The sequence below is a fragment of the Bubalus kerabau genome, chromosome 21 (genome assembly GCF_029407905.1).
Source record: "Bubalus kerabau isolate K-KA32 ecotype Philippines breed swamp buffalo chromosome 21, PCC_UOA_SB_1v2, whole genome shotgun sequence".
NCBI lineage: Eukaryota > Metazoa > Chordata > Mammalia > Artiodactyla > Bovidae > Bubalus > Bubalus kerabau.
Genome location: NC_073644.1, coordinates 10,789,105 through 10,801,578, shown reverse-complemented (window position 1 = coordinate 10,801,578; position 12,474 = coordinate 10,789,105). Strand labels below are relative to the sequence as shown.

The window sequence follows — 12,474 nt, the reverse complement described above, 5'->3', positions numbered from 1 at the left end:
AGTTCATCAGGCACTCTATCTATCAGATCTAGTCCCTTAAATCTATTTCTCACTTCCATTGTATAATCATAAGGGACTTGATTTAGGTCATACCTGAATGGTCTAGTGGTTTTCCCTACTTTCTTCAATTTAAGTCTGAATTTGGCAATAAGGAGTTCATGATCTGAGCCACAGTCAGCTCCTGGTCTGGTTTTTGTTGACTGTATAGAGCTTCTCCATCTTTGGCTGCCAAGAATATAATCAATCTGATTTTGGTGTTGACCATCTGGTGATGTCCATGTGTAGAGTCTTCTCTTGTGTTGTTGGAAGAGGGTGTTTGCTATGACCAGTGCATTCTCTTGGCAAAACTCTATTAGTCTTTGCCCTGCTTCATTCCATATCCAAGGCCAAATTTGCCTGTTACTCCAGGTGTTTCTTGACTTCCTACTTTTGCATTCCAGTCCTCTATAATGAAAAGGACATCTTTTTTAGGTGTTAATTCTAAAAGGTCTTGTAGGTCTTCATAGAACCGTTCAACTTCAGCTTCTTCAGTATTACTGGTTGGGGCATAGACTTGGATTACTGTGCTATTGAATGGTTTGCCTTGGAAACAAACAGAGATCATTCTGTCGTCTTTGAGATTGCATCCAAGTACTGCATTTCGGACTCTTGTTGACCATGATGGCTACTCCATTTCTTCTAAGGGATTCCTGCTTAGTAACAAGTAGGTGCCAATTTTTAAGAATGAAAAGTATCATCAAAATGTATACTTTAATGGCTCTATAAATTTCAAATAACAATAAGAGAGTTCTTTGTAGTCTTTAAGCAACAGTCTACATCAGTAGACTTTTTTCCTTCATTTTCCAGAAAAGCATGTATCTAAGAAGACTAATAACACAAAAACAACATTTATCACCAAATTATAGCAAATCTGCCCAGCAGATAAAAATTACATATACTTTAAAATTCCTGATTTTGCTGAAGACAAAGCAGTATTATTTTACCTAAATTTTGATAAGATTTTCAATAAAAGCCAAATTTAATGAGGACTAAATTATTATTTCCACATAAATCTAGTCTTGCCTGCATCTTACAATATATTACCATGAAACTGAGTTGGTGCTATTTTTAATTCTGCTATATGATTTTAGCTGACAGCCTGTTTTCTGTATACGTGGGAGAAAATTTTTCACTGTTTTCAAAGCTCCTTTTGGATCATTTAACCCTCATGTCATTATCCTAAGGCCTAAATTTAGTGAAAGTAATAAAGCTTAAATTTAATCATTTGTTCAGTAAGTATTTATTAAGAGTCTGGTGTAAAGACCTCCTCTTATGCAGAGGAATATAACTGTACTTTCCCCAGAATTCTAAAAAGAAGTGATGGGAAGACACTCAGGAGTGGCCATCCGTCTATGACTGTATCTCTCCTTTGCAGGACTGCTGATGGTCATTCTCCCTACAATCAATAAGCCCATTTGTCTCATAATTCACTCAGTTAGTTTAGTCTCCCTTCTCTACTATTTTTCTTGTTATTCATAAACATCTTTCAGCTTTTCTCTTTTGGAAATTGCCAGATTTCTCCATTTAACGAATCCTATACATAATGAAAATGTTATTTAGGTTTCTGTGCCAGAGAAAAGTTATTTATCTGAATTAAGAATTTGAGCATAGCTGCAGGCTACCCGAAAAAGACATGTAAATGAAAAAGCACTTCCACCATGAAGAGGAAAATGCAGAAAACGTTGTAGAACATTTTCTGCCTTTATTTCTCCACAAAGAAATTTCATTATTTACACACTATGTATAGAGCAAGATAGACATTTGAAAGATAAAATGAAGACAAAAGGCACTGAATTTATGGGAAAATAATTATTTAAAAATGCAGTGGGTTGAGATTATTGCCTTTGTATTTAATCTGCTCAGTTCTGTGAAAATAGAAAGGTGAAAGATGTAAGGTTAACTGGGAGAAAAACGCTAGTTAAGTAAGGATGGGACAAAGTAAATTAACATGCAATAAAAGATATTAAAGGACTTCAGAGCATTTGCCTAAGAAAGAACAAATAAAAAGCACAGCTCTAATTATTTGAAAGGTGACCATCAAAAACAGGTTTTAAACTGCAAAGCCTTGTATAATTCTCAAACAAATGTACTTGTCTGCAACAAGACTGTTAGATCAAGTGTGCAGACTACAAAAGTGAATACTTTTGACATGACATGCACATTTGGGGCTGATCTAACTGAACCAGACACAACTCGGAAGAGGACGGCCGGAGTGCCAACTGCTTCTCAGACTTGACCGTGACCTCAGGGCTGACCCACACTGGTCATGGGCAGCGGTGTGGCCCCTAGATCTGCCTCCCCATTTCAGTTCTGGCCACCCTCCGTGCAGCCTGGTTCCTCCAGCACATCGGTGCAGACACACACTCACACAGACACACAATGCTTACTCATACTCTGACACAAATGCCTCACGCACTCACATACTGATACACAGACCCACGGACTCACTCATCACTCACATTCTCACAAGTACACACTCATATACACACTCGTGCACTGATAGACACTTAGACACACTCACATGCACTGATACACACTCACACAAAGACACACATCAATACACACACTCACACACACCCTCCCTTTGCTGCTTGCCCTGCAAGTCCCTGAACAGGTTCCCTGCTCGCTGCTCAGCCCAGGTCCTGGAGCCCCGGCTCCTCCAGGCTCAGCCACAGCCCTCAGTTCAGTTCAGTCGCTCAGTCGTGTCCGACTCTGCAACCCCATAGCCTCCAGCACGCCAGGCTTCCCTGTCCATCACCAACTCCCAGAGCCTACTCAGACTCACGTCCATGAGTCGGTGATGCCATCCAACCATCTCATCCTCTGCCGTCCCCTTCTCCTCCTGTCCTCAGCGAGTTGCAAAGATTCAGACGCAGCTGAGGGACTAAACAAACAAGCAAGGGCTGGGACGGGCAGATCTCCAGTTTCAACAAACTCCCAGGAAATCTTGATAATGAGAATCCTAGGACCACGCCGTGTGAACCACTGGACCATGAGACCAGAAACATTTAAAAGGAACGTTGGTGCAAAGATGCTTTGTCATATTTAACACTTATTTTCACCTCAAATAGCATAGTAGATACTCTTCTTTCTATCTTTGGGGTCCTGGAAATACTAGCAGGTAGTCCTGCAGATGAGGTGTTACCTGCATGTGACTTCACTGGTGATTTAAAGTATTGTAGTTCTGAGAAGCATTCAAAACATTGAAATGTAAAAAGAAAAAGCTGGAGTCATGTTGTGTCCCTTCCCAGAAATGTCAAGGACTTCTAGAGACATGTCATGGAAATTGGCTTGAGATTCTGATTGTTGTTAGAAAAGCTTTCAAAACTTTCATAAATTATAAATCATAAATTATAGTTGAAACTCATATACCTAATAAAAATTATTTTCAATATATGCTGTTGTTGCTTCTATACATTTTTTTCTATGAATGCTGGCATTCTGTTTCTAGAAGAAAAAGGGTTTTTTAGAAAGCTGTGAGTCTCAGCAATGCCTTTTTGTCATTATAATAGCCCTGGGCTTCCCTGTTGGCTCACTGGTAGAGAATCTGCCTGCCAATGCAGAAGACGCAGGTTCAGTCCCTAGGTTGAGAAGATCCCCTGGAGAAGGAAATAGCAACCCAGTCCAGAAATTCTTGCCTGAGAATTCCATGGACAGTGGAGCCTGGTGGACTACAGCCCATGAAGTTGCAGAGTCAGACACAATTTAGCAATTAAACATCATCATAGAGTGAATGGGAAGGTTTATCTTCTAGATTTATTTCTAGATTCCTGAGGAAAAACCCACCACCCAAACCAGGCCGCATGAGAATCTACTTTCTCCTCGATGTAGGCAGGCACAGTGACTAACATCACAGAGAACCGTCCCTGAAGGATGCTAACCATTCCTTTTGCAAAGAAAAATCACTTTTGTGATTGGAACATGGGAACTATTGTTTTTATGAGAATAGTGCTCTGTGGGAGATTGTGTGTTCTTTTTATTTTCTAACAATATTTCATGGACTTCATAAAAGTAAAAATAAATGACAAATTTGGCTTGCCATCTCATTGGTCAAACTCGTTCTTGATGCTAAGGCAGAATGACCCAGCACGGGAAGAAAGTGTTAGCCAGGTTTGATGGCATTGGCCGTGGAGCAGAGAAGTTGGTGCTCAAATCCCTGGAGTCAAGAAACCTTGTCACAGATGATGTTGTTATGGGGATTTAAAATGCCAAGGCAAGGGCTGGAATGTCATCCATGGAGAACAGCAAGAACTTTAAAGGAAATCTATATTAAATGGCTCTAGTACAGAATTATGCTACATGAAAAGTCAGAAATTCCCCTTTTATCAAGACCACGGAATATTATTAGAAAGTAAAAAGAACCCACAGTCTCCCACAGAGTTCTATTCTCTGGTCAGATGTCAATAGAAAGCTCTTATTCAATTTCTGTGAATCAATTTGGGGGCTTGGCCCCAAATTTCTAACCTCGTACTCTTTTGGATACAAAAATAGTTAGAACTTTTTGCCTCCAATTCTGTCTTGGTGCTGACCCATGCTAGGATATGAGACCAAGTATGCCACTTATCCTTAACCATCTCACCCACCTAGGTCTTATATTATGTTCAAATTCATCCATGTTTTTGGAAGCATTTGATACTACAAGATTCTGTGAGGTGTGAGATACTCTCATGTTTTCAGCAAAGGAAAAACACAGATACAGAGAAGTTGCAGAATAACAGGAGTAAAAAGAGAGTGATTTAATTAATATCTTTAGGCAATTGGAGCTTTCTAAAGGGGAAAGTTATTTTCAATATCCTATCCCTAATTTTTTAAAGTAAGGATGGCCCTTACTTTACAAACTTCCGATGTTTGTAGGAAAAAAATGGTCAGTTTGATCTGTGATCCACTGCAGTTCAGAATGGCTTGAAGATCAGACCTTCTGTCTGCACAAACCAACGTTACATTCAGGAAGACATTCGCACATTTAGTTTGACATTTTCCAGCTATTCACTTAAGTATTTTTACTTTATATTTAATTAAATATTATATACTTCATAATTTTTATATTTAAATTAAGTACGTTCTCTCCCCAAACTAAATCAATCTTAAGTATACTGGAGAGTAAACAAATCTTCTCAGTCTATTCTTTATAAATAAGATAAATTACATAGGGATAACTTAAAATATCTTTAAGATACAATAGATACAATGTTATAATGTCAAATCATGGGCAACAGTCATGGAGACTGTTTTATTTCACTTCTTGAATACAGCTTTCCAGCTTTCTTAAAGTGGATTTTTAAGGCTCACCACTTGCCTGGGTAGTTGGTTCAGGAAGCAGTCCTCTTCGTTCTTCCCAGGCAGCCTTGCCTGACTCTGATGGCCTGTGCTTCTTTTCAGAGCTGGAGGCTGAGGAGTGGTGCAAACACCTCTGCATGGAGTGTCTGGGGACCCGGCTCAATGACATCAGCCTCGGGGAGCCCGATCTCCTGGCGGCAGGCGTGCAGAGGGAGCAGAACGGTAAGTGTGCGGCTCCGTCCTTCCCTTTAAAGTGCACGGGGAGTTGTCGAACTTTGGAACTGAAAGGACTTCAGAAATGTTTTCGACCAATCCTTTTTTAAAAAAAAATTAGTTGTTTTTTTTTTGTAAGGTAGTAGCTCATTGTCGTTTTTTTGTTTGTTTGTTTTTTGTTTTTTTAAATTTTATATTGGAGGATAATTGCTTTACAATATTCTGTTGGCTTCTGCCGTGCAACAACGCGAATCAGCCACTAGTATACATATGCCCCCTCTCTCTTGAACCTCCCCCCCAACCCCCCACCCCATCCCACCCCTTCATGTTGTCCCAAAGCACCAGGTTGAGTTTGGGGACAAGCACCCGTATTATACAGCAACTTCCCATTAGCTCTGTGTTTTACATATGGTGATGAATTTGTTTCAATGCTAGTCTCTCAATTTGCTCCACCCCCTCCATCCCCCACTGTGTCCAAAGTCTGTTCTCTATGTCTATGTCTCTGTTACTGCGCTGCAAATATGTTCATCATTACTATCTTTCTAGATTGCATAGGTATCCGTTAATATACTAAATTTGTTTTTCTCTTTCTGACTTACTTCATTCTGTATAACAGGCTCTAGGTTCATCCACCTCACTAGAACTGACTCAAATGCATTCCTTTTTATTGCTAAGTAATATTCCATTGTATATATGTGCCATAGCTTCTTTATCCACTCGTGTTTGTTGGACATTGAGGTTGCTGCTATATCCTAGCTGTGTAAATAGTGCTGCTATGAACACTGGGGTATATCAGACCAATCCTTTAAAGGAAAGTAGACTGATCAACCTCAGCTATTTAGGATCTGTCTCAAGACTGCATACCACCTAGAAAAATGCTAAGGTACAGCCCAGGTCCCCTACATTCTTGCTCTGTGACATTGCCATTTATTTCAATAAACAATCAATACATTAACTCACTGTACATAAGGTTTTGAATGGACAGTAGTAGTCCTACATTTCTTCTTAAAGCATCATCATAGATTTGGAGTCTGAATAAACAATCTTGGCTTATGTTGTTTTTCAGTAGATTTTAGGGAATGGGGAGAATATTATATCTTTGCTCAGGCTGCCATAACAAAATACCATAGACTGGGTGGCTAGGACAACAGGAGTTAATTCTTCACAGCTTTGGAGGCCAAGTTCTTGCTGTGGACCCATGTGGTAGAGGGAGAGAAGAACAATCTGTCTCCTGTCCTTCCTTACAAGGGTGCTAATTCATTATGAGGATACCATCTTCATGACTTCCTCTAAACTTAATTACTCCCAAAGCCTCCATCTCCTATCCTACCACCTTGGGAGTTAGGGCTTAAACCTATGAATTTAGGGAAACACAGTTCAGTCTACAGCAACAGTTCACTTCAGTTCAGTTGCTCAGTCATGTCCAACTCTTTGCAACCCCATAGACTGTAGCACACCAGGCCTCCCTGTTCATCAACAACCCCTAGAGTTTACTCATTCATGTCCTTCGAGTTGGTGATGCCATCCAACCATCTCATCCTCTGTCATCCCCTTCTCCTCCCACCTTCAGTCTTTCCCAGCATCAGGGTCTTTTCCAATGAGTCAGTTCTTCACATTAGATGGCCAAAGTATTGGAGTTTCAGCTTCAGGATCAGTCCTTCCAATGAATATTCAGGACTGATTTCCTTTAGGATGGACTGGTTGGATCTCCTTGCAGTCCCAGGGTCTTCTCCAACACCACAGTTCAAAAGCATCAATTCTTTGGTACTCAGCTTTCTTTATAGTCCCACTCTCACTTCCATACATGACCACTGGAAAAACCATAGCTTTGACTAGATGGACCTTTGTTGACAAAGTAGTCTCTGCTTTTTAATATGCTGTCTAGGTTGGTCATAACTTTTCTTCCAAGGAGCAAGCATCTTTTGATTTCATGGCTGCAGTCACCATCTGCAGTGATTTTGGAGACCAAAAAATAGTCTCTCACTATTTCCAGTTTCCCCATCTATTTGATGAAGTAATGGGACTAGATGCCATGATCTTAGTTTCCTGAATGTTGAGTTTTAAGGAACTTTTTCACTCTCCTCTTTCATTTTCACCAAGAGGCCCTGTAGTTCTTTGCTTTGTCAGAAGGGTGGTGTCATCTGCATATCTGAGGTTATTGATATTTTTCCCAGCAATCTTAATTCCAGATTGTGCTTCATCCAGTCCAGCATTTCTCATGATGTACTCTGCTTATAAGTTAAATAAGTAGGGTGGCAATATACAGCCTTGACCTACTCCTTTCCAAATTTGGAACGAGTCTGTTGTTCCATGTCCAGTTCTAACTGTTGCTTCTTGACCTGCATACAGATTTCTCAGGACACAGGTCAGGTGGTCTGGTATTCCCATCTCTTTCAGAATTTTCTGTTTGTTGTGATCCACACAGTCAAAGGCTCTGACATAGTCAATAAAGCAGAAATAGATGATTTTTTTGGAATTCTCTTGCTTTTTCAGTGATCCAACGGATATTGGCAATTTGATCTCTGGTTCCTCTGCCTTTTCTAAATCCAGCTTGAACGTCTGGAAGTTCACAGTTCATGTACTGTTGAAGCCTGGCTTGGAGAATTTTGAGCATTACTTTGTTAATGTGTGAAATGAGTGCAGTTGTGCAGTAGTTTGAGCATTCTTTGGCATTGCCTTACTTTGGGATTGAAATGAAAACTGACCTTTTCCAGTCCTGTGGCCACTGCTGAGTTTTCCAAATTTGCTGGCATATTGAGTGCAGCACTTTCACAGCATCATCTTTCAGGATTTGGAATAGCTCAACTGGAATTCCATCACCTCCACTAGCTTTGTTCGTAGTGATGCTTCCTAAGGCCCACTTGACTTTGCATTCCAGGATGTCTGGCTCTAGGTGAGTGATCACACCATCGTGATTATCTGGGTCATGAAAATCTTTTTTGTATAGTTCTTCTGTGTATTCTTTCCACCTCTTCTTAATATCTTCTGCTTCTGTTAGGTCCATACCATTTCTGTCCTTTATCGTGCCCATCTTTGCATGATAAGTTCCCTTGATATCTCTAATTTTCTTGAAGAGATCTCTAGTCTTTCCCATTCTATTGTTTTCCTCTATTTCTTTGCACTGATCACTGAGGAAGGCTTTATCTCTCCTTGCTATTCTTTGGAACTCTTAATTTAAATGGATATATCTTTCCTTTTTTTCTTTGCCTTTTGCTTCTCTTCTTTTCTCAGCTAATTGTGAGGCCTCCTCAGATAACTGTTTTGCCTTTTTGCATTTCTTTTTCTTGGGGATGGTCTTGATAACTGCCTCCTGTACAGTGTCAGGAACCTCCATCCATAGTTCTTCAGGCACTCTATAATATTTAATCCCTTGAATCTATTTGTCACTTCCACTGTATAGTCATAAGGGATTTGATTTAGGTCATACCCAAATGATCAAGTGGTTTTTCATACTTTCTTCAATTTAAGTCTGATTTAGGCAATAAGGAGTTCATGATCTGAGCCACAGTCAGCTCCCAGTCTTGTTTTTGCTGACTCTATATAGCTTCTCCATCTTTGGCTGCAAAGAATATAATAATTCTGATTTTGATATTGACCATCTGGTGATGTCCATGTGTAGTCTTCTCGTGTGATATTGGAAAAGGGTGTTTGCTGTGACCAGTGCATTCTCTTGGCAAAACTCGGTTAGCTTTTTCCCTGCTTCATTCTGTACTCCAAGGCCAAATTTGCCTGTTACTCCATGTATTTCTTGACTTCCTACTTTTGCATTACAGTGCCCTATAATAAAAAGGATATCTTTTTTGGGTGTTAGTTCTATAAGGTCTTGTAGGTCTTCATAGAACCATCAGCTTCAGCTTCTTCAGCATTGCTGGTTGTGGCATAGACTTGGATTACCGTGTAGATATTGAATAGTTTGCCTTGGAAGCAGAGATCATTTTGTTGTTTTTGAGATTGCATCCAGTACTGCATTTTGGACTCTTTTGTTGACTATGATGGCTACTCCATTTCTTCTAAGGGATTCTTGCCCACAGTAGTAGATATAATAGTCATCTGAGTTAAATTCAGCCATTTCAGCCCATTTTAGTTCATTGATTCCTAAAATGTCTATGTTCACTCTTGCCATCTCCTATTTGACCACTTCTAATTTCATACTCGGAGAAGGCAATGGCACCCTGCTCCACTACTCCTGCCTGGAAAATCCCATGGATGGAGGAGCCTGTGGACTACAGTCCATGGGATCGCTAAGAGTTGGACACGACTGAGTGACTGAGCGACTTCACTTTCGCTTTTCACTCTCATGCATTGGAGAAGGAAATGGCAACCCACTCCAGTGTTCTTGCATACTACAACTGAAAGTGAAAGTGAAAGACCCGTAGTCGTGTCTGACTCTTTGCGACCCTGTGGACTATACAGTCCATGGAATTCTCCAGGCCAGAATACTGCAATGGGTAGCCTTTCCCTTCTCCAGGGGATCTTCCCAACCCAGAGATTGAACCCAGGTCTCCAGCCTTGCAGGTGGATTCTTTACCAGCTGAGCCACAAGGGAAGTCTGTGCTACACCTGAGGAAGTAGAATGCTTGAAAACTCAGAGTGTAGATAACAGAATTGAGGTCTATATGACATATTACTGCACTGTTCTCTAATTTAACTTTTCTGATGTCTCTTAAGAATTTATGCTGCATCTTCTTGTCTAAAGCCTCTGAATAATGAAATCAGAGTAGTGTAACGAGCTTTTTCCCCTCCATTTTTAAAACTAACTATCATCACTGGAATATCTAGTGGTATGAAAATTGAAACTTTCCAGTGTTATTAATTTCTAATGACTAGTGTTTTTAAAAATAATGAGGGATATTGGTGAAGCTTGACACTAGTTGTTAACAGAAATTCTGGAATAATCTGTGGTTATACACTAGACAGCACAGGTGAAAATGCATCAGGATAACACTGATGGTGATTCCGTTATAAATAATAATATTCTGATAACCACCACTATCTCATCAGATCAGATCAGATCAGATCAGTCGCTCAGTCGTGTCCGACTCTTTGCGACCCCATGAATCGCAGCACGCCAGGCCTCCCTGTCCATCACCAACTCCCGGAGTTCACTCAAACTCACGTCCATCGAGTCAGTGATGCCATCCAGCCATCTCATCCTCTGTCGTCCCCTTCTCCTCCTGCCCCCAATCCCTCCCAGCATAGACCATTAAAAATCATTGCTTTTTGTTTTTTGCTGAACTGAAAAAAATGTTTTTCCCCTACTAACTAATCATGAACATATACAGGCGCAAATTTTGCCCATGTTGCTAGTTTCAGAAAGTCACGAAGGCATCCCTGTGACTCTTTTTCTAGCTTCCTTTTGATATTCCAGTTTCTTTCCCACACTTTCTTGGATTTCATCTCTCTGACTTATTTTCTGAGAACTGTGCTAAGTACAGAACATCCATAGTCATATTGCTTAAAATATTCTGCTCACTCTCAGTTTGAGAGAAGAAGGAAAAAACCCCTTAACAATAAACATTCATCAAGTACTACATACTTGAATGAAAATATGAAGAAAGTGAATAAATTAGGCTTTTGGGTGGAGTCATTGCTGTGTGCAACTTGTTTGGTGTGAATTATACATTTTTACCTTAAAAACCTGGGGTTGTATATGGTTCCTATCCAAATAGATAGTGTACTCTTTTGGTTATTATCATTTTTATTGCTGATTTGATAATAATGTCAAAGTAATTTACCTACTATATAAAGGTAATTTTTTAATATAAATGTTTTAGAATAAGATAAACACAGAATTAAATAGCCAGAGCTGTGTAAGAAGCACAAGCAGATTTAGCCTAGTAAGTAAACTCTTTAGGATGCAACTTGAATGTGGGCTACACCCCTTAAATAGATCAGGTTCCTTAGTCACTTCTAATTTCAGTTTGCTACTATGTAAAAATAAACTAATACTGATTTATGGTGTTATCATGATGGTTATAGGAGATAATATATAATAAAGACTAACTCATGCTTAGATTTAAAAAAAAAAAAGCACAAGTCTGTTTGTTTAAGCCCAAGTAAAAATAAAGAAATCAAAAATTAGTTCCTGCGTATAGTTTAGAGAACACCTAAAGTTATAACCAGTCCATTCTAAAGGATATCAGTCCTGGGTGTTCTTTGGAAGGAATGATGCTAAAGCTGAAACTCCAGTACTTTGGCCACCTCATGTGAAGAGTTGACTCATTGGAAAAGACTCTGATGCTGGGAGGGATTGGGGGCAGGAGGAGAAAGGGACGACAGAGGATGAGATGGCTGGATGGCATCACCGACTCGATGGACGTGAGTCTGAGTGAACTCCGGGAGATGGTGATGGACAGGGAGGCCTGACGTGCTGCGATTCATGGGGTCGCAAAGAGTTGGACATGACTGAGCGATGGAACTGAACTGAAAGTTATAATGTCATCCAGTGCTTTTTAAATAATCCTAAATTCATACAAAGGGTTGTATGTGCTTTTAGTATATAGTAACATTTAGTTAGAGAAGGTAGTGTTTGATCCATTTAAATGACTTCCTGAAAGTACATGATACCCTAAAGGAAACTGGCAGACATCACACCCACACATACGCACACTCACTCCCTCACACACACACACACACACGCTCACATACACACTTACACACACGCTCACACACACACACATTGAGACTCTTCCATATTTAGCTTTCAAAGGAAAATCTTAGCTGGGAGGATTTCTTTTCCCCAGGAAACACCTTCCACATGGGTGAATTTCTCCCTGACTCCCAAGGCCGTGGACATAGCCATTCCTTCCATCTCTTCCAGTCTAAATACACTTTCTTTAAAATGCTTTGTCAAGTCCAGATAACGGCACTTTTCCTCCATTTCTTTTGGCCCATTGAAGTCTAGCTACAACTTTGTAAGACAGTGATTTATACCATAGGACAATG

The 12,474-nt window shown here is 40.0% G+C and overlaps 1 protein-coding gene across 1 annotated transcript in view; it reads left to right on the top strand.

Moving 5' to 3' along the window:
* Positions 1-12,474, top strand: part of DOK6 (docking protein 6) — a 413,808-nt gene that overhangs the window by 244,028 nt on the left and 157,306 nt on the right. The window contains exon 4 of the mRNA XM_055559154.1: positions 5,419-5,538. Within this exon, the coding sequence (XP_055415129.1) occupies positions 5,419-5,538 (120 nt within the window). The remainder of the gene's footprint in view (positions 1-5,418; positions 5,539-12,474) is intronic.